The sequence below is a fragment of the Bos javanicus genome, chromosome 6 (assembly GCF_032452875.1).
Source record: "Bos javanicus breed banteng chromosome 6, ARS-OSU_banteng_1.0, whole genome shotgun sequence".
NCBI lineage: Eukaryota > Metazoa > Chordata > Mammalia > Artiodactyla > Bovidae > Bos > Bos javanicus.
Window position 1 is genome coordinate 45188347 of NC_083873.1, and position 22845 is coordinate 45211191.

Below are 22845 nucleotides of genomic sequence, written 5' to 3' on the forward strand. Positions count from 1 at the left end.
ATTGGGAAAGACGTATGTCAAGGCTGTATACTGTCACCTTGGTTATGTAACTTATATGCAGAATACATCATGTGAAATGCCAGACTGGATGAATCACAAGCTAGAATCAAGATTGCCAGGAGAAATATCAACAACCTTAGATATGCAGTTGATACCACTCTATAACGGCAGAAAGCGAAGAGGAACTAAAGAGCCCCTTGATGAAGGGGAGAGTGAAAAAGCTGGCTTAAAACTCAGCATTCAAAAAAAGAAGATCATGACATAGTTCCATCACTTCATAGCAAATAGATCGGGGGGAAAGTGGAAACAGTGACAGATTTTATTTTCTTGGCCTCCAAAATCACCACAAACAGTGACTACATGAAATTAAAGATACTTTCTCCTTGGAAGAAAAGCTATGACAAACCTAGACAGTGTTTTAAAAGGCAGAGACATCAGTTTGCTGATAAAGGTACATATAATCAAAGCTGTGGTTTTTCCAGTAGTCATGTATGTATGAAAGTTGGACCATAAAAAAGGCTGAATGCCACAGAACTGACTCTTGAATTGTGGTGCTGGAGAAGACTCTTGAGAGTCCCTTGGACAGCAAGGAGATCCAACCAGTCAATCCTGAATATTCATTGGAAGGACTGATGCTGATGCTGAAGCTGAAGCTTCAGTACTTTGGCCACCAGATGCAAAGAGCTGTCTCACTGGAAAAGACCATGATGCTGGGAAAGATTGAGGGCAGGAGAAGAAAGGGGTGACAGTGGATGAAATGGTTGGATTGCATCACTGACTTGATGGACATGAGTTTGAGCAAAGTCCAGGAGATAATGAAGGACAGTGAAGCCTGGCATGCCGCAATCCATGGAGTTGCAAAGAATCAGATGTGACTTAGCAAGTGAGCAACAAGAAAAAGAAGATATGAAGTTAACATTTGCTAAGATGGATTTCTGTATGCTCCAATTTTAGCATGAAAGATGTGAAATTCTGTTTGGCAAACTACATCCAAATAAAGTTATATCAAAAAGCTGAATTTCTTAAGTTCATTTCGTGAACTAATTTTATTCAGCTCTTGATTACATTTCCTGTGTGTAGAACATGTTTCATACTTGGTAACTGGCTCTCATTTAAAGAGAATGAATGGCCAAATTAAATGGATGTCCTTTTGAGCAGTTTTCAAGTGTATGCATTTCTGATTGGTTTTGTTTGCCTTATTCAATGGAGAGAATAATTCTTTGTGGCCAATTTCATTTTAAGAGGGTAATGTTGAGTGCTTTTTCGTAATTTAAAATATGAATAATTATGCTCCCTTATTTGTGTTTGATGGAAGCTTAGAGCTGAAACCTTGGCTTTTTTCTCTCTCTGGCTCTGCCCACTGCTACTGAGAACATTTTGGACAAGTGTGCTGTGCTGAATTTTATGTAAATAACATTTTCTTTTTTAATTAAAAAAAATATCTATTGCATTGTGAAGCAGTGAAAAAAGTGGAGGGCGGTAGAAATACATTTAAAAAGGGATTGTACACTGGGATGACCCAGAGGGATGGTATGGGGAGGGAGGTGGGAGGGGGGTTCAGGATTGGGAACATGTGTACACCCGTGGCGGATTCATGTTGATGTATGGCAAAACCAATACAATATTGTAAAGTAATTAGCCTCTAATTAAAATAAATAAATTTAATTAAAAAAAAAATTCCCACTGTTGGTGGGAATGCAAACTAGTACAGCCACTATGGAGAACAGTGTAGAGATTCCTTAAAAAACTGGAAATAGAACTGCCTTATGATCCAGCAATCCCACTGCTGGGCATACACACTGAGGAAACCAGAAGGGAAAGAGACACGTGTACCCCAATGTTCATTGCAGCACTGTTTATAATAGCCAGGACATGGAAGCAACCTAGATGTCCATCAGCAGATGAATGGATAAGAAAGCAGTGGTACATATACACAATGGAGTATTACTCAGCCATTAAAAAGAATACATTTGAATCAGTTCTAATGAGGTGGATGAAACTGGAGCCTATTATACAGAGTGAAGTAAGCCAGAAGGAAAAACATCAATACAGTATACTAATGCATATATATGGAATTTAGAAAGATGGTAACAATAACCCGGTGTACGAGACAGTAAAAGAGACACTGATGTATAGAACAGTCTTATGGACTCTGTGGGAGAGGGAGAGGGTGGGAAGATTGGGAGAATGACATTGAAACACGTAAAATATCATGTAAGAAACGAGATGCCAGTCCAGGTTCGATGCACGATACTGGATGCTTGGGGCTAGTGCACTGGGACGACCCAGAGGGATGGTATGGGGAGGCAGGAGGGAGGAGGGTCTAGGATGGGGAACACATGTATACCTGTGGCGGATTCATTTTGATATTTGGCAAAACTAATACAATTATATAAAGTTTAAAAAAAAAAAAAAAAAAAAAAGGTAGCCTTCTCCAAACAGACATGAGAGCCTGTGGAAGGTCTGCATGCAGCCACCTGTATGCCAGGGATTGACTTTTTCACTCACTGTAATTTCCTTATGATCCATCCAAGTTGTTTGAATTTTTATTACTGAGTTATGCTTCATTTATTATTTTGTTTCTTATTATTGCCAAGTGATGCTCTATTGTAAAGAGATATCAGTTTATTCACCCATTAAAGGATATTTTGGTTCTTCCCAAAAAAAAAAAAAAAAAGGGATTGTATTTTTCCCTTGCTCACACAAGGAAGAACACCTCAATGATGGTTGATCTACAGCTGTACTAGTCTTAATATATATGTAAATTAAATAATTGATATGGATATATTATCAGCTATTTGGGATTTGGTTAAAGAGGAAGACATTTGTTAAATAATGGTAATTGACATTGTCCCACAGTTTTTGGAGTATTCCTTAGGTTACAGTGTATAGTTTAAATATTTTCCATTATTTAAGCCTTCTGTTTATTCCTTCAGTTTAAATTTATGTCAGCAGATGTACTAACAGTATCTTAAATGATATTGAGGGATATTGTATTGAGAATGGTGAACAGATGTTCTTCTGTCTGCACAGAATAAGAGGAAATGGGTTTAGATTACAGGAGGAGAAATTTTGGTTGGACATAAACCTAATTCCTTAATATTAGAGACATTGAGACATAAATCTTTATAGCTGGTATTTATTAAAATAATGATACCTGAAATCTCAGTATGTGCTTTATAGCTGGCATTGTATTAAACACTTTACATAATTATCTTATGTATTCTTACCTAGTCCTATGGGGTAGAAATCATTTTCCCATTTTGCAGATGAAGAAACTGGGGCTCAGATAGGTAAAATAAATTACTAAAGTTATACAGCTAGTAACTGAGAGACTTAAGAGTTTGAAACCATGCCCCCTGACACTCGAGCTGTACTCTTAGTCACGGTGTAATAGAAAGAGGATAAACTAGGCTTGTCCATTGTATTAAATACTCAGCATGGTTGGTGATTATGCAGATGGTATTAAATAACTATCAGTAGAAGTAGACTCAAAGAAGTGCCTCTATCATGATTCGGTAAAGAAGTTGTATAAGTAAATATGTGTCCATGATTTTTTTCAGTCTTTCCACTAGCTTATGTGTTCTGTAGAAGGATGGTGTGGTCCTGTGTGAATCGTTTTTGACAAAACTATGAAAGTTCAGAATCCTATTGAGATGAAAGAGGTTTCTATATTACACAAAGAAAACCCTCAGAAGTCAGCAAGAAAGACATTAAGACCCATAGACATAAATGGGGAAAACAGAGATAGGCAGTACAAATACAATTAAGGAAGAAAGAAATTTCAGTTTTGTAAGAAATCAAGTAAATGCAAGTTTAAGCCATAAATGTGATATGAATTTTGCCTAGTAAATTAGTAGAAATTATAATGTGTTAATACCCAAAGCTGGTGTTCCCATTCATTAGTGATTGCATTTTCAAGTACTATGTTAGAAGAATAAAATGATTCAATCAGTAAATAAATATCCTCTTTCCTGGCACTAATTCAGTAAATATGAAATGCACATAAATTCTTTTTCTTGTGTATTAAGAAGCATATTTTATTAAGCTAATGTGCAGTAGACAAAAAAAACTGTATTAAATACCTTTTTTGTTAGCCACAGAAGAAAATAACAGCTATTGAGCAGAAATGTTGATTCAGTATTTTCCTTAAAGTTATTAGCTTTTAATATTAGAGACATATTTTAACTGCCAAACCAACTCAAGCTTAAAATGCGTAATAATCTATCAGGAACATAATTATTTATTTATAATCTTCTGGTCCATAGGAATATGTGTGTTTTTTGTATATGAGTTTTCTGTAGTTTTCCCACTGACTTGTTAAAACTTGGGACCATAATCTAAGTTTGTTATTCATCCACTATTGTTAGCTTCTTGAGGTTTGGGGAAAGTATTCTTTATTTCAGAAACCTGAAGGATGATGAAATTGATTTTATTTAAGGTGTGATTTCATAATTTTAAAATTTAGTTTACATTTATTTACTATATGTCTGTGACCAGACAAGTAACTACAGTAATAAATTATTTTACAGGTATTCACAGTTTTATATGGAAGATAGTTTTTGCCATTATAATATGTTTAACCATCACTTCTTTGATGGAAAGGTAAGAGTTATGACCATTATCTCTTTCTTCTTTTCTTGTATTTCCTTCATTATTTTTCTACAGTCTCTCAAGAGCAAATGGTGACTGTTCCTCTATTTATTGATATTTACTTTTGTTTGTTCACTGAGTGTTACCGAGCATCTAGGGGTGATCATGTTATTCACCTTTCATGCATTTCACTGCTTCTTGGGTAAAGACCTACTTTCTCAGCAAGACCCATGTAGCTTTGTGTGATTTGACCCTTCCGCCCTCCAGCCTGTCTTCTTTCCGTTCCTGCTTTGCTATTTGTATTCAGGGCACATGACATTCGTCTCAGGCTGGCCTTTCCATCACAGGGGCTTTTGCCATGCTGTTCCCTCTTCCTTCCACTCCCTCTTTGCCCTGTTAATTTCACCTCATCCTTCAGAACCCTGTTCCAAGTTCCTTTCTCCAGCTTCTCCTACCCTCAGACAAGGTCAGGTTCTCCTTTGTAGATTTATGATACTGTAATTAAATAATTCTGTGGTTAGTTGTTTGATGTCTTCCTCTCTGATAAATTTCATGTCCTAGTTAAGGGGATTTATGGTTTTATTAAACTAATCCTTAAAAAATAGACAGTGTCAAGAAGAGTTAACCCCAATATATGAACTCTAGGTGATAATGATGTGTCAGTTTAGGTTCATCACTTTTAACAGATGTCCCACTCTGGTGGGGGATATTGGAATAGGGGAGGGGTAGGAGCAGGGGGTATGTAGGATATCTTTGAACCTTCCTCTCAGTTTCACTGTAAACTTAAAACTGCTCTTAAAAATTAGCCTTAAAAAAAGGAGAGTGGCTTAAAAAAAAAAACCTTCTTTCAGTATGATGTTAATAATGTCCTTGTGAATAAACAACATAGCAAGAACTGATATTTCTAATCTTGTTTTGAACTCTTTGTTAGTCCCATTACAAAATAAAATCTGTAACCAACAAGTAATCATACCTGACAGAAGGCTGGCCTAAAATATTTGAAATTATCAAGACTACCTGAAGCATATCCACACATGTGCTGTGCTGTGCTATGCTTAGTTGCTCAGTCGTGTCCCACTCTTTGTGACCCCATGGACTGCAGCTCTCCAGGCTCCTCAGTCCATGGGGGTTCTCCAGGCAAGAATACTGGAATGGCTTGTCATGCCCTTCTGCAGAGGATCTTCCCAATCCAGGGATCAAACCCAGGTCTCCCACATTGTAGGCAGATTCTTTACTGTCTGAGCCACCAGGGAAGCCCAAGAATACTGGCTGGAGTGGGTAGCCTATCCCTTCTCTAGGGGATCTTCCCAACCCAGGATTGAACCGGACGTCTCCTGCCATTGCAGGTGTATTCTTTATTAGCTGAGCAATAAGAGAAGCCCATGTCCATACATATATGCATATATATTTATATTTTTTAAATGGTGAACTATGCTTAAGTATATATTGTGCTTTAAGATATTAACTGACAGACTGAAAATCAAGAAGACCAAAAGACCTATGCATTTAGGAAATGAAAGTAGATTCTAAATTGTTGGTTGGGATTGAAAAGTGAGTCTCCTGATTTAGTAGGTATAGCCAATGAAGTACTCCTTCCATCAGAATCAATTTAGCATTGGGATACACATTCTTCAGCAGTGAAAGCTATGAAAACCAAGTATTGAAGTAAATAGCAGTTACAATTAGATGTATTTCACTGTTTCCTGAAGGGCTTATGTGGTTGATAATCAGCAGAATTTGAGGACTGATTAGATGAGCTTTAAGGAGAACAAGAAATTGAAAAATCACTTGACAGTAGATGAAGAGGGGCTTTTCACCTCAGACAGTGACAGTAAGAAAAGGAGAGGAAAGAAGTGGATTCTGAAGACATTTCACTGATGGAAACCAGCAGACTTGATGTAATTACTATGTGTACACATGGCAATTATACCTCATTTGGGAAAAAAAGATGACTTGGTGATACCTGTGTTGGGGAAGAGATCAAAGATACCATGGGGCCATGACCTGGGTTCATCTTTCACTCTTCAAAATGCAGAGTGGGAAGTTTGTAAGTGACATTTGGAAATGTTGAGTTTGTGGGGCTGGCAGAACATCGACATGCAAGTGTCCAGGGTGGCCTCTTGGAATTGTGGGGCCTTGAGCTCGGGGGTGCTGTCAGTGTTAGTGACACAGATGAGGGAGTAACTGAGCTTCTGTTACTGCTTGATGGTAGTGGTCAGGTATTCATTTGTTCTTAATACTAGACCATGACTTTGCTTTTTATTTTGAACCATAAAGACGAGTAAAATTATATTTAAATATCTAACAGTTGGCCAGCAATTTTGTATATTTCAAGAAAGTAACACATAATTAGCATTTCTCTAGGAAATTCTGTGTAAGTTTTATTGAGAGTTTATAGAATTACATTGCAAGTTTCTAGAATAACCGTTGGAATAAGCTGTAAAGACTAAGCTCCATGTTTTCTTTCCTAAAAGAAAACAGTCATCCAACTCAGGCTCTCCTTTCTCTGTGTTTTAGGAGCAGCCTCTAAATAGCACTGCGGTTGTAGAGAATGATCTGTAGAAAACTGTTGTTTAATGATTTTATTGTCTGCCCCTTTTCTACCTACTGGGAGTCAAGGTTTTCAGTAGAGATTACCATGTAATAATCACTAAAGTATTTAAGTGTCTACCAGGTGCCTGTCTGTGAAGGCATATAAGCCTTTGAGGCACCAAATACCTTTGAGGATCTAAGCCTCTGCCACTGCACAGCTCTCCACAGTTGACTGGATTAAAAAGCAGAAGTTTACTGTACAAGATTTTTTTCATAACAATATAGTCTCTCGAAAAATAAAAAATGTCATACACCTTAATGGTTAAGTTGGTTAAAGTGTATACAGAGGGTGCCTATTTAAAATGCCAGCCATAAGTCGCCAGTCCAGGTTCGATGCACGATACTGGATGCTTGGGGCTGGTACACTGGGACAACCCAGAGGGATGGTACAGGGAGGGAGGAGGGTGGAGGGTTCAGGATGGGGAACACATGTATACCTGTGGCGGATTCATGTTGATATATGGCAAAACCAATACAATATTGTAAAGTTAAAAAATTAAAAAGAAAAAATAAATGCCAGCCACTGAGATGAAGAAAAGAGTTAAGTTATTGTCAGCTTTGGTGGCATATGCAAGCATCTTATTTCCCGCCTTGTTTCCTAAGGTGATCAACCTTAGGACCTTCAGCCACTCAGAACAGTACACCCCACCATTGATTCTTACCTGGAAAGATACTCTTTAATGTTTTCTAAAAATTTGGTTAAGTGTTCAGGCTTTGTTTACTTTTTTTTCCTGCTTAAAACTCTTAGGGATTTGAAGGTTTTTCAATAACATCATCTGTAATTTTAGTCCTTGATCATGTAGGCAGGTTAAGGAAATGCCAGGCAGCACTTGAAAAATGATTAACCTTCTTGACACCATCCTTTGCTGTAGGACTTCCAGGAGGAAGTTAATACTTTCTTAGAGAAAAGAGATTAGGGTGTTGTGATTTTTCCTTTCTTCAATTGGGTCTTCTAAGTTGATTTAATAGTAGAACAAAAGTACATATAGGTTTATTAAAGTTTAAATGCCATTAAACTTTAAAATCTACTGTTTTGTATACTAAAAGTGTTGATTTGGTTTTATAGATGAGTACTTGAAAGCTACTACAAAGTCAGTAGACTGGAGCTAGTATTATAGGTCTGTCTCTTGTTGATCTTTCCAGAAGCAAAAAAGGGATAAATATACTGGACAGTTTTTAATGTTAACTTTGCAGTTACTGGTTCAGTTCAGTTTAGTCACTCATTCGTGTCTGACTCTTTGCAACTCCATGGACTGCAGCACACCAGACCTCCCTGTCCATCACTGGAGTCTACTCAAACTCATGTCCATTGCATCAGTGATGCCATTCAATCATCTCATCTTCTGTCGTCCCCTTCTCCTCCTGCCTTCAATCTTTCTCAGTATCAGGGTCCCTTCAGATGAGTCAGTTCTCCGCATCAGGTGGCCAAAGTATTGGAGCGGCAGCTTCAGCATCAGTCCTTCCAGTGAATATTCAGGACTGATTTCCTTTAAAGTGGACTGCTTGATCTCCTTGTTGTCCAAGGGACTCTCAAGAGTCTTCTCCAACACCACAGTTCAAAAGCATCAATTCTTTGGCTCTCAGCTTTTCTTTATAGTACAACTCTTATATCCATACATGACTACTGGAAAAACCATAGCCTTGACTAGATGGACCTTTGTTGGCAAAGTAATGTCTCTGCTTTTTAAAATGCTGTCTAGGTTGGTCATAACTTTTCTTCCAAGGAGTAAGCGTCTTTTAATTTCATGGCTGTAGTCACCATCTGCAGTGATTTTGGAGCCCCCCCAAAATGAAGTCTGTCGCTGTTTCCATTGTTTGCCCATCTATTTGCCATGAAGTGATGGGACCAGATGCCATGATCTTAGTTTTCTGATTGTTGAGCTTTAAGCCAAATTTTTCACTCTCCTCTTTCACTTTCATCCAGAGGCTCTTTAGTTCTCCTTCACTTTCTACCATAAGGGTGGTGTCATCTGCATATCTGAGGTTATTGATATTTCTCCCAGCAATCTTGATTCCAGCTTGTGCTTCATCCAGCCCAGCATTTCTCATGATATACTCTGCATATAAGTTAAATAAGCAGGGTGACAATATACAGCCTTGACGTACTCCTTTCCTCATTTGGGACCAGTCTGTTGTTCCATGTCCAGTTCTAACTGTTGCTTCCTGATCTGCATGCAGATTTCTCAGGAGGCAGGTCAGGTGGTCTGGTATTCCCATCTCTAGAAGAATTTTCCAGTTTGTTTTGATCCACACAGTCAAAGGCTTTGGCATAGTCAATAAAGCAGAAGTAGATGTTTTTGTGAAACTCTCTTGCTTTTTTGATGATCCAGTGGATGTTGGCAATTACTAAAAACACTTTAGTTAGTTTGTTGGGAAAATATGTTAGTAACACAGTTTCATGGCCTGGATAAGCTTTGTTATTTGTGAACTTGCATTTATTTACTTTTCATTTTTCAAATATGCCTGCCATTTACCTGGCACTCAAAAATACATGCGTGTTTAACTGGTGATTTGGGGCTCATTAAATTGAAATTATGGTGGTGGACAAACCAGATAGGAAAAATATGTCTTATTCATCTTTGTGTCTCCAGTGTTTAGTACAGTCCCTGTTTGTTGTTTGTTGTACAGTTTCTGTTTGTTGAATTGAATTTAGCATTTTAGATAGTCTTCATGGATAGTGAGTTTCTCTCTTTTAGGTTACTAAGTTTAGTTTTTTAATATAACTATTTGAAATGTGTAGTCCTCTGATAGTGATGGTATTTGAATTTGCAATTTTATAAACCCACTTATCAAGGAACCTGAAGATAAAATCTTACGAGGCCAAATGAGAGAGGCTTCAGGATGTCACTGAGGGACTCTGGGGTGATAGGGTGGGTGAAGTTCAGGATGAAGAGAGAGACTGAGCCAGTGCATTCTCCTTGAAGTAGGGCGAAGTACCTGACTCTAGTCCTGATTGAGAAATGAGTTTCTGTTTGTTCCAGGCTGCCCTTGAAGTGTGCAAGACATTTTTACAGGAAGATAAAGGTGAAGGAGTCATCATGGTGACAGATCCTCCATTTGGTGGCTTGGTTGAACCTCTGGCTGTTACATTCAAGAAGTTAATTGCTATGTGGAAAGAAGGTCACAGCCAAGGTGTGTGATTTATTATTTACTGCAAAATAAACATGTATATGCGTCTACTTCCTATCACATATTAGCAGACCTTAGTGAATCAGAGCACTGAAAAAATACACATGCCTTGAGTTCTCTTCTTTGTTGAAAAATAGGCTTATTTGATGATGACTTCATCATGATACACTTAGTTTTATTCTAATTATGTGTTTGAAAAATGGCTCATAAGTAAAATGTTTGATTTTGGTGGGCATAAGGAGGCATTATCCGTGAACATTTAACAGAATATCAGTGAACTCTTGTCACTTATTTACTATTTACTAAATGGGCACTATGTTCCAGATACTGTTTAGGTACTGGAAATGGAGTGGTAAATGGACACTCACCTCTGCCCTCATGGACCTTATATTTCATCTTCCAGAAGCCTTACCCACAACTCCAGAAGGGCACCTAGCCTCTGGGCCAAAGCTCTGAACTATGCACAGATTTGTTGGGGAAGGCTGGCCATCAAGTAGCCTAGCAGTCACGCATGGACACCTGACTCTAGAAATGGGTTAATGACTGGGGGATATTCAGCTTAAAGTGGCTTAGGACTTCAAAGTGTTTTATATAATTGCCTAATTAGTCAGTTTAATCATTTTTCAGTTTCCAGCCTGCAAATTGATAAATATAAGAGTGTCAGGAATTAAGTGATCAAGCCTCTCCATTAATTGTGCTATATAAATAGTGTGCTTTGGGGATAGGATGCAAATGAAATCTGAAAAGTGACTCATAGTGCTAAGTATCCTACTTATTTTTGGTTCTGAGGTCTACTTTTCAGAGTGGACAAGTCATTGTTGTTGGGGAAGCAGTAAAGAACCCTGTGGGCTTGAATTTGGTTCTACTGCTTATTAGCTGCATAAATTTGAACAAAGTGCTTAAATTTTGCAGCTTCGGTTTCCCCATCTATGATATGAGATTACTATATTAATATCTGACGCCAGGTGTTGGTAAAGAGATAACATATAAAAAAGTTCCTAGCATTGTGCTCAGCCTGTATGAGGTGTTCTGTAAATAATAGCTATGTCCACTGTCTCTCATAAAAATTAATTTTGATGGAATTGTTCATAAGAATCTCCCATGATTCAGAAAAGATGTATCCACCCTGAAAGCTGGCATAGTGAGTTATGGCAGAGATAAGGATTCAAATCTAAGGCCTTCTGCCTTCTGGTCTAGGAATCCTTCCACTGTGTCACAACCACCTTTGTGCTTCATAGTGAAACTCATTTTTTATTTCTCACTTTTTAGGTAATATCTTTGCCTTTACCTAGACCACAGTGATATGCATATAAAGTTAACTTTTATATACATACCCCGTGTAGCTGTGGTTAAATAGACGAGAATGTTTCCATTGACTTTGGGGAAAAGTCAAGTTGTAAATGGTACTCCAGTAAATAGTCTCTCCTTTTGTATGATTTAAATGTATTGAAGGATTACAGTTTCTCCCAATACCATATTTTTTTCAGTAACAACTCTCTTCTTTATGTTTTCTCTGATATCAGTTTTTTCTTTTCTGTTTTTTTTTTTTGTGATCCATTAGATAACAGTCAGAAAGAACTACCCATATTCTGGATTTTCCCCTATTTTTTTGAATCCCGAATTTGTCAGTTTTTCCCAAGCTTCTGCATGTTGGATTACCAGGTATAGTAAATATTCTGTTTTCTGGCATGGTTGGGAAGTAGATATTCTGCTTAAATAAATATCCTGGTAGGACTATCCATCAGTTTTAGTAAATGCAAACACTATAAGCTATATGAGACACTAAAACTCTATCATATGTAACTTAGTGCAGTGGTTCCTGGTGTCTGTAATCTCTAGGGTGCCTATTAAAAATATAGATTTTTAGGTACCAAAATAAGCCTACTAAATCAAAATCAGAGGGTAAAGCTGTAAGAAAAAATATTTTACCAAGCTTCCCAGGTAATTCTGAACTCAGCCAGGTTTTAAACTAAATGATCTAATGTTTCACATCACCAGGAGAGTGGGCAGCACCCCAGGATCATCATTATGAACATGGGATTTCTCCATTCAGAGGTGGTAGAGAAGTAAATCACTTTTTCTGGTGGGTGGAATGCCTTGTACACTTTACTTTGTTGTCCAGAGGATGCCAGGAGCTCCAAGGAGGGGTTTGCCCAAAGTCGTGTTGAAACAACTAGTGTTTCAGAGAAGTGAAGATGCTGAGGTGTGAGTGTGCTGATTCAGGGCACTGACCAGACCTTCTCCGTCACGTCCCTGCCGTTCAGCTCGTCTGCTTTAGTGTCCACTCTCCTGGATTCATTTCCTTGAGTTCTGAGTTTAACCCTGTTGTTGCCATCACAGTGTGTGGTCAGCAAGTGGGCACTGTTTCTTCTTCTGTAATGACATTTTTCTGTTTGAGTTTTCTGAGCAGTTGACTAGTCTCTGATCAAGGTTTTTCAGCCCCCAAACTGTAAAAGTCTTCACTAGTCATTCCAAGCCAGCAGTTGATTCTTTTCTTTTATTAATTGAAGCATAGTTCATTTACCATACTGTGTTACTTTGAGGTGTACAGCCTAGTGATTGTATTATATAATTTATTATATAATATACATTATATTATATGCAGATTACATTATATTATATGCTATTACAAGATAATCAGAGAAGGCAATGGCACCCCAGTCCAGTACACTTGCCTGGAAAATCCCATGGATGGAGGAGCCTGGTGGGCTGCAGTCCATGGGATCGCTAGGAGTCGGACACAACTGAGCGACTTCACTTTCTCTTTTCACTTTCATGCATTGGAGGAGGAAATGGCAACCCACTCCAGTATTCTTGCCTGGAGAATCCCAGGGATGGGGGAGCCTGGTGGGCTGCCATCTCTGGGGTCACACAAAGTCGGACACGACTGAAGTGACTTAGCATAGCATAGCATAGCATTACAAGATAATAGGTATAATTCCTGTAGCACTTGGCTCTAATCTTTGTACATCCTGAAGATGTATACTATTATGAAAATTATTTAGAAATAATGTGAGAAACAGTGTTACTAAAAATGAGGGCACAGATCCTACCTGTAATTCTACTCCAAACAGCAAATATATTGTTGAAGTAGAGTTGACCCTTGAATAACCAGGGGGTTAGGGGTACAGTTGGAAATCAGTGTATAACTTATAATTAGCCCTCTGTATTTGAACTTTCTCCATATCTGTGGTTCCGCATCTGTGGATTCAGCCAAATTTGTTTTGATAGTATTTACTATTGAAAAAGATCCATGAATAAGTAGACCCACACAGTTCAAACTTGTGTTGTTCAGGGGTCAACTGTATTCACTTCTAGTCTTCTCAGAAAATAGTTTTACATATTTGTAATCATAGCAGATGAATATGAATTCTGTTTCCTTCATGGTGCCTTATATAAATGTATGTTTTAAAATGTAGCTATATAATCTTATGCTTTATTATTTCATTAGCAGACTGTATTGTTATTCTCTCTTTTTTCAGACTTAAGAGGTTGCTTCCACCTTTAAACATCTTTTATTCATAGAATTTTTTAATATTATACATAACTCCCTTAAAATAAATTTCTAAAACTGAAATAGAGTTACAGAAGTTACATTGTCAAGTTTAATGGACATTTTCATGGCTGTTGAACCACATTAACAGATTCCTTTCCAAAACTGTGTAGCACAAGTCATTTTAACCTTGATTTCTTGAGCTCTGCTTTAGGCAAAATCTGTATCATAATTCTTCTCAAAGCTGGTTTACTTTCCTTTTTAGGGCATCCAGTTTTCTGTTGCTTATCTGAAGGATGCTTCTACTGTAATATGGACACTTGCAATGCAGAGATAGCTGACATATCCTAGAGATGTTAACTGAGCAAGCCATTTCTGGCTTCCAGGTACACCTGCTGCCTTTGACAGTGAATAATCATACAGTATAATGTTTGGCACATAGTAGGTGCCCTATACACATTGAGTGAGTAATTGAATGAAAAAGAGAATGAACTCTGGAGTTGAAAAGGAACTAGGTTTTAATCCTAGTTCTGGCACTTAATAACTAGGCCTACACATTTTATCTAACTCTCTGAAACTTATCTTGTTAAATGAGCATAGTAACAATATATCTGGCTCATAAGGTTTTAAGAATTACTTGAGATAATATCTTAAAAAGCTTAGCCTTGTCCCTGACCCACAGCAAACGTAGAATAAAGGTCATTGCTATCAGCATTGTTGAAACCATCTTGATACTGTCATCATTCAGATGGTCCCAGAGTCAGGGTAAAACTTTTCTTCAGGTCTCGTTTGTACAGCATCTGAGACATTAAAATTGTGAAACACATCATTCCTCAGAAAACTTTCATCCACATTTTGTTGTTGTTCAGTCACTAGGTCATATCTGACTTTTTGCAACCCCATAGATTGCAGCGTGCCAGGCTTCCGTGTCCTTTGCTATCTCCTCGAGTTTGCTCAAACTTATTTCCATTTTTTCACTGTGGGCAAGAGTTTGAAATGGTGAGGAGGCAGAAGAAGGCAGATCCAGGATAAGGCAGATGCCAGCAATTAATGTGGATTAACCAGTTATTGTTTGTTTAGACAGGCAGTGTTACTACCAAAGAACTGTTACAAATGTTGGAGTTTTAGTTTTGAGAACTAGTTCCAAGGTCCAAGTTTACTGAAAGTAGTTATATAACTCAGTGCATTGGGGGAAAAGGTTCTAATTAGATCATGTATATCAGACAGGGTGAAAGCAGTGTTTTCAATTAGAGAGAAAGCCAACTTTTGAGAAGAATTAGAATAAAACTATAAAACAAAACAAATCTTCATTTTTTTGTGATTCCTACTAAAGATAAGAACTACTGCCCCATTACATGCTCACTGGGAGAAGATTTTGCCAGATCTCCTGGGGCGAATGTAAACCTCGTTTATTGTACTTCACCTTTGATGGTTTTTCTGTTTTTTGTTTTTGTTTTGAGACTTTCTCTAGACTTATTATTATCCTTTCCAAACCTTTTGCATTCTTTCTTTTTTTTCTATTGTTACTTTAGCTTCATTTTGTGGTAATTTTTTCCCTTTTATATTAAACTGCCTTCATCAATTGAAAAATTTTCAAGTTTCCTCTCCTCCTTCACAGATCTTTTCCCATAGACCTTGATTAGGCTTTCTTTCTGACTTGGTCTGAGATAATTATATGCCCCCAAACCACAATACAGTAAAAAAAACACACACACACACACACACACACACACACAAAATCTCTTTTTTCAGAAATACTTTTTAGGTTAGAGGAAGGCAGAAATGCTGCAAATCTTCATAAAATATAAATCATGTAGAATCTTCAGTGATAAAGTACTTGATGAATACAGAATAAATAGTTATCTAAGACCTAGAAAGGAAGGATTTGGTAATGAAAAGAAATTCTGATTTAGAGTCAGAAGTTTGAGTCCTAGCACTGCCTTTTAGAAGCTATTTAATCTTGAGGGAAGTTACTTTATCTTTCCAGGTCTCTGTTTCCTTACCTGTAAAATAAAATAATTGAACCAGAAAAGGGATCGCAGATAAGTTTTACTTTTAGACGTAAGCCTGATGAATTGTCAGTGACTTCCTGGAGAATTTGTTGAGAATACCATACTCAGTGGCAGAAAGTAGTGAGATTGATTAGTCATGTCTGCCACAGGGTCAGGGTCAGAGAGTGGTAGATTCAGGTCCTGTATTTACCATATCTGAGCTGGATCATCTCACTTCCCTTCCACCTGGAACATGCTATGATCTCTTGTTTCTACTTAGTCTGGGACATTTATCTGGATTGTTAAAAGTAGAGATCTTTGCTTTTCTGGTTTTTTTTTAAAGCTATCTAAAAAAATCATCCCATTAGAAAACAGTTTTTCGAGGCTGATTTCATGTTAAGAAATGAAGACACTTTGACAGGAATTTCTGAGAAATGATTGTAAATTATAAGGTGACAAGAAATTCTCAAAACTCAATATATAGTAAACATAAAACATTTAATGGATTTGAAGTGATGAATAACACACAAACATGTCTGTGTATGTCTCTGTATATATCTATATGTATCTATACGTATGATATTTAAAATAAGAGGTTACATGGAATAAGGTTTTTAACCTTTTAGAAGCTCTTTAATCTTGAGGGAAGTCACTTTATCTTTCCAGGTCTCTGTTTCCTTACCTGTAAAATAAAATAATTGAACCAAAAAAAGGATGGCAGATAAGTTTTACTTTTAAACTTAAGCCTGATGAATATATTACATATGTAATACATATGTAAAAAACCTTATTGCTATGGCAGAAGTTGAGTGATGGAGCTGAAGAGTTCACTTGGGATCTTTTGAATATAATGAAATTAAACAACATACTTTAGGGAGTTCTGAAAATACAAGTATGTACTGTTTTTATTTAATCTTTATTTCCCAGCATGACATTTCAAGCATAGTAGGTGCAGAGTAATTGTCGACTTGAATGTCTTGGTTTCCATAGAACTAGTTTCAGTCTTGTGTTGCAGAAGACATTTGCTTATAGATAAAATTAAAAGTTAGGAATTGCAGATATTTTGTACTTTCCCTCATTTCTATACAGTACTTCATCACATTAATCAGTTCCATGGGAGAAATTTTCTATTTGAAAATGCCTCTCATCATCATTGTGAGTGAAATGTCAGGGATAATGATGGGAAAATGGTGTATCAGCTCTACCACTAGTGATATGCAATTTGCAAAATTGTGTTTGCTTTACAGCACTTCCATAGGAGGTTTATTTGTGTGGATGAAGCTATGAAATATGGATGTATGTTAGAGGTACATTAATTTACCCTAGCAGCATGCATTTTACATACCATATGTTTATAGTTAATTAGCACAACAAACCCACATTTAAAAATAATAATAATCTCAATTAGGTTATGCAAAATCAAGTAATCAACCACCTTCCTGACACACACATTCTCTGACTCCTTGGGTAATCATAAAGAAATTGTTCTTTTCCCCCCTCTCTTCCATCTGCTATCTATTCTGTTGCATGGAGTATTCCATTTACTTAAAGTCTTTCTAAGATACTCTTTTCCAGCATTTGAAAATCTTCATAAGATTCTCTTGGAAAGAATTTTTTTTCTTATGACACTCATAAATGTTTAGAATATCTTTGTTGGATTTAATAAGGTGCCATATATTTATTGAGTACATTGAGGAAGTGCGTTAGGGAAAAATTATGAATTTAAACCATTTTAAAAGAAAACTACTTAAAGTACTGTTTTAAGGTGATTGAAGTAAAGTCTGCTTTTGTGTCTTAGCCTCTAATAGGTAACATATATTCATAGAATTTTAAAGTTGGAAACAAGCATAGCTTTAGCATAGGCTAACTTCCCAATATAATAATCCTCTCCACTAAATTCATGACAAGCAGCCATCTAGCCTCACTTGAATGCTTTCAGTGAGCAAAGTCCTACAGCCTTACAAGGCAACTCAATTTATTTAATAGCTCTAATCATTAGAAAATTTTCCCATATGGAGATAAAATATGCTCCCTATTAACTTATAACCATTGGTCCTACTTCTCTTTTCCAAAGCAATGAAGGAGAAGTCTAATTTCTATTCCACTTGACACTCCTTCAGTTATAAAATAGCCATCAGATCCTCCCAGTCTTCTCTTTTCTGAATAAACACCCCCAGTCTGTAAAACTGTAAGTCCTATTTATCCTCATTACTTTCAGTAGAAATGAACTGGCTTTATTAATGCCTCTCTTAAAATGTAGCAACTGAATGCAGAGCTTTGAAAGTGATCTAACCTCTTCTCCTTTCCTTGTTAATGATACTGTAGTTGTTATACTCCTGAGCAATCCAGCTGTAGGCCCACACCTACTCTTACATGCTTACTCTAGACTGTGGACTCACTACGCTGACCTGTGTATGCTCACCATGCAGAACACCCTAGGGCTTTTTTCCTCACTGTCTCTCATTTAGTTGGGTCTCCTCACCTTGTACTTTTCTTTCCCCCCACTGCTGAAGCTTGTTAATCAGTCTTCCTAGTTTTGTTCCCCTGTACATCTAGCCAGCAGTGCTACGGCCATGGGAGAACCTAGGAGTCTCCCATTAAAGGCCTCTCTTTCCATTGTGCTCAGTGCCTCCAGTTCAGTCAGTTCAGTCGCTCAGTCGTGTCTGACTCTGCGACCCCATGGACTGTAGCACGCCAGGCTTCCCTGTCCTTCACTATCTTCCAGAGCTTGCTCAAACTCATGTCCATTGAGTCGGTGATGCCATCCAACCATCTCATCCTCTGTCGTCCCCTTTTCCTCCTGCCTTCAATCTTTCCCAGCATCAGGCCATAAGGGTCTTTTCCAGTGAGTCAGTTCTTCACATCAGGTGGCCAAAGTTTTGGACACTTTGACAGGAATTTCTGAGATGCCTTATGCCTTATATTTTTGCAGTTCTCTCATTAAATAGCTAGCTTGTGAGTTAGTTCTGTTGTAAATTCTTAAGTGTAATCTTATGTAGAATCTATGCAATTTATTACTTGAAGGTTGGGATCTATCTTATAAAAATCTCATAATACTCTTGTGGGTGATCTAAAGCAGTGTTTCTCAAACTTTAGTGTGTGAAGAGGGCTTGTTAAAAATACAGATTGCTAAGCCCCACCCCCAGAGTTTGTGTTTTTAGGTCCTAGGTGGGACAAGAAATTGCATTTCTAACATGATCCCAGGTGATGCTGATATTGCTGATCCAGACACCACACTTTGAGAGTTAATGATCTGAAGAAAGATGGACTTAGTGGCTAGGTGGAATTCACGGCAGTTTTAAAACCAAACTGAGAATGTTTATGGTTGATAGGCTGGAGGAGGAGACGGGAGCCAGAAGCTGATAGGAATCATGCTTGTTGGTTTCAGTTTACTTTCCAGATAATCTGTAGAAAGGGAAAGTTGAGTTAGGGATATTAAGGAGAGAGGTGAATGCTTGAAGTAGTCATTGTGGGGAGAACTGTAGTTGATTTCCCTCTGTGTCTCCATCCTTCTATCACCAACATATGCCAGGTCCTGAATTCAGTGTTTTACATACACTGGCTCATTTAACTTTCACAGCAACTCTAAGGTAAGTGTTAGTAACCTCCTTTTCCAGATGAAAATGATGCAGGCTTGCCTGCAGTCATATAACAAGTGAGCGGCAGAGCCACTGCCTGGCCTCGACCTGGCTCTATCAGAAAGTGACGGTGGAGGGCCAAACCAAGGTGGCACTGAGCCTCAGGGAGCTGAAAACTGACATGCAGTGAATGCAGCCTGAAAAACCCTAACCAAGCTGGCACAGACCATCAAAGATGGAATTTTTTAACCCCCAAAGCTAAATTCTTAATTATGTAATAGCACTTCTTGCAGAGTCTGTTGCGTTGGATACAAGATTAGAGTTCTTCTCTTAATCCCAGGTAACATGAATTTGTCGTAACAAATTTTAACTTTTTTATAATAAAATTTTACTCTCATGGAGTCCTCTCTGAATCTGTTGACTAATAAATAAATTCTTGCTTTTAAGAACTTATTGTCAAATGCTCTGATTTAATTTGTATCTTGGCATCAGTTTGTTCACTTATTGGTTAAAGAGTCTTAACAAATGTTGACTCAGTTGAGGAATTTTTATTTTAATTTTTTTTTTTTTTACTTTCTAGGTAGATTATGATAATCATGCACTTTATAAACATGGAAAGACGGGACGGAAACAGTCTCCTGTGCGTATTTTCACGAATATCCCACCTAACAAAATAATCCTTCCTATTGAAGAAGGGTACAGGTAGGATCATAGAGGGACCTTGAAATACATGAGTCACTGAAAATGAAGTTCCATATATCTGACACAAAAATGCCTTTCATATTGACTCATGTAGTACTTTTATTATTGTTAAATGTGGCCTAAAATGTTGTATTGAATTTAATTTGAATTATACCGAGTTTTTGTAACATGCCTTGTGAACTTTTATCTACCTTGTGAATCTCAATAGGTATAAATATATGCAGCTCATTTCATCGAGTCTTTCTTTTCTCCTTAGATTTTGCCCACTGTGTCAACGATATGTTTCTCTAGAGAATCAACACTGTGAACACTGTAATTCTTGTACATCCAAGGTATAGTTTTCTTTAGAATGTGTTTTTACTCAAATATGTTAGTTTTATTTTAGTTCACTAGTTTCATTACATTTGCTTAATGCTATTTTTTTTAATATTATAATTCATATTACTGTATTAATGCCAAAGAATGTTCAAACTACTATACAGTTGTGTTCATTTCGCATGCTAGCAAGGTTATGCTCAAAATCCTTCAAGCTAGGCTTCGGCAATATGTGAACCAAGAATTTCCAGATGTGCAAGCCGGGTTGAGAAAAGCCAGAAGAACCAGAGATCAAATTGCCAATATTCATTGGGTCATGGAGAAAGCAAGAGAATTCCAGAGAAACATCTACTTCTGCTTCATTGATTATGCTAAAGCCTTTGACTGTGTGGATCACAACAAACTGTGGGAAATTCTTAAAGAGATGCAAGTACCAGACCACTTTATATGTCTCCTAAGGAACCTATATGCGGGTCAAGAAGCAACGGTTAGAACTTAATATGGAACAATGGACTGGTTCAAAATTGGCAAAGGAGTACATCAAGACTGTATATTGTCACACTGCTTATTTAACTTATAGGCAGAGTACATCATGTGAAATGCTAAGCTGGATGACTCACAAGCTGGAATCAAGATTGCCAAGGGAAATATCAACAGCCTCAGATATGCACATGATACTACTCTCATGGCAGAAAGTGAAGAGGAACTAAAGAGCCTCTAAAGAGGAGAGTGAAAAAACTGGCTTGAAACTCAACATTCAAAAATCTAAGATCATGAAATCCAGTCCCATCACTTCATGGCAAATAGATTGGGAAAAAGTAGAAGCAGTGACGGATTTTATTTTCTTGGGCTCCAAAATCACTGCAGATGGTGACTGCAGCCATGAAATTAAAAGACATTTGCTCCTTGGAAGGAAAGCTATGATAAACCTAAATAGCATAATAAAAAGCAAAGACATCCCTTTGCTGACAAAGTCCATATAGTTAAAGCTATGGTTTTTTCAGTAGTCATGTACGGGTGTGAATGTTGAATCATAAAGAAAGCTGAGCTTCAAAGACTGATGCTTTTGAATAGTAGTGTTGGAGAAGACTCTTGAGAGTTCCTTGACCAGCAAGGAGATCAAATCAGTCAATCCTAAGGAAATCAACCCTGAATATTCATTGAAAAGTCTGTTGCTGAAGCTCTAATACTTTGGCCACCTAATGCAAAGAGCTGACTCATTGGAAAAGACCGTGATGCTTGGGAAAGATAGAAGGCAAAAGGAGAAGGAGGCAGCAGAGAATGACATGGTTGTATAGCATCACCAACTCAATGGACATGAATTTGAGCAAACTCAGAGAGATAGTGGAGAACAGAGGAGCCTGCAGTCCATGGGATCGCAAAGCACTGGGCACGGCTTAGCAATTGAACAACAACAAGTTAGTGAATTATTGTTTATTAGTTATATTTTAATACAGTACCTTTCTCTAATCATAAAGTACTGCAGGCTTTTAAAAATATTTAGTTGCCTTCATTATCATTAATAATTTTTGAGTTATTTTTATATAGTACTGTGTGACTGCTAAAATTATTAGTGTTTCAAATAAGGCACTAAATGAGGACTAAATTTTGTTGAGGGCAAAATTGTTTCAAATAAGGCATTGAATTATTAGATACCAATCACTGTTCTGATGAAGCAGCAGTTAATAACAGGACTTTTTATGTGCCAGGCCCTGTCTTAAGTGCTGTACATGGACTGAGTCATTTACTCCTCACACAGCACTAGTAGACAGGGCTTTTCACGGGTGGAGAGGGACTGCAGAGGACACGCCTCCTAGTGACATTGTTAGGGAGGCAGGATCACCCTTGGGATATTCTGTTATTTTAACTAAATCCAGTCAAAAAGAACATGTGAAGTTTAGTTGGCTGATAAGCACATACTATTCTCTAAAGGAAAGGCTGTATTTTTATAACTATTGGAAAGTACATTTTTTATAACTTTATAATTGTATTACTGGTTATACTGGTTTTTTACTATGGTAGCATTGATTATATTTATTTCCAATTAGTTTAGAAAGTGTCTGTATTCTTCATTAAAAAAAAATTATGCCCAAATCATACAAATTACAAAATGAGAAAAAAAAAGAAACAATTTTTTTAATTTAGAGATGCACACATAAGTGGAAAAGATAAAAACAAGGAAGTGAGCATCAGAAAAGCTAGGATAGGTGCTTCTCAGTGGGGAAGGAGGAATGCTGGACTAGAAAGGGGCATTTGGGGAAGTGTCTAGGGGACTGATGGTATTCTGTCTCTTGACTTATTGGGTTCTTCAGTGTTCACTTTATAATACTCACTAAACTGGATGTATGCATTTCATGTACTTTTTAAGGTATGTTTTATTTCATAGTTTTTAAATTACCCAGATAGTAACCTCCATCCTTCTAAATTACATTTTCTCAAATATGAACGTTAT

The 22845-nt window shown here is 37.2% G+C and overlaps 1 protein-coding gene across 5 annotated transcripts in view; it reads left to right on the forward strand.

Moving 5' to 3' along the window:
* Positions 1-22845, forward strand: part of ZCCHC4 (zinc finger CCHC-type containing 4) — a 50742-nt gene that overhangs the window by 21118 nt on the left and 6779 nt on the right. For 3 of the 5 annotated variants that reach the window (XM_061419829.1, XM_061419830.1, XM_061419832.1), the window contains 5 exons: positions 4533-4605; positions 10167-10317; positions 11876-11976; positions 19957-20078; positions 20335-20410. In XM_061419829.1, coding sequence (XP_061275813.1) covers positions 4533-4605; positions 10167-10317; positions 11876-11976; positions 19957-20078; positions 20335-20410 — 523 coding nt within the window. Of the gene's footprint in view, positions 1-4532; positions 4606-10166; positions 10318-11875; positions 11977-14072; positions 14194-19956; positions 20079-20334; positions 20411-20582; positions 21812-22845 lie in introns of those variants that run through there. The other 2 variants (XR_009736944.1, XM_061419833.1) reach the window with 2 other exon arrangements.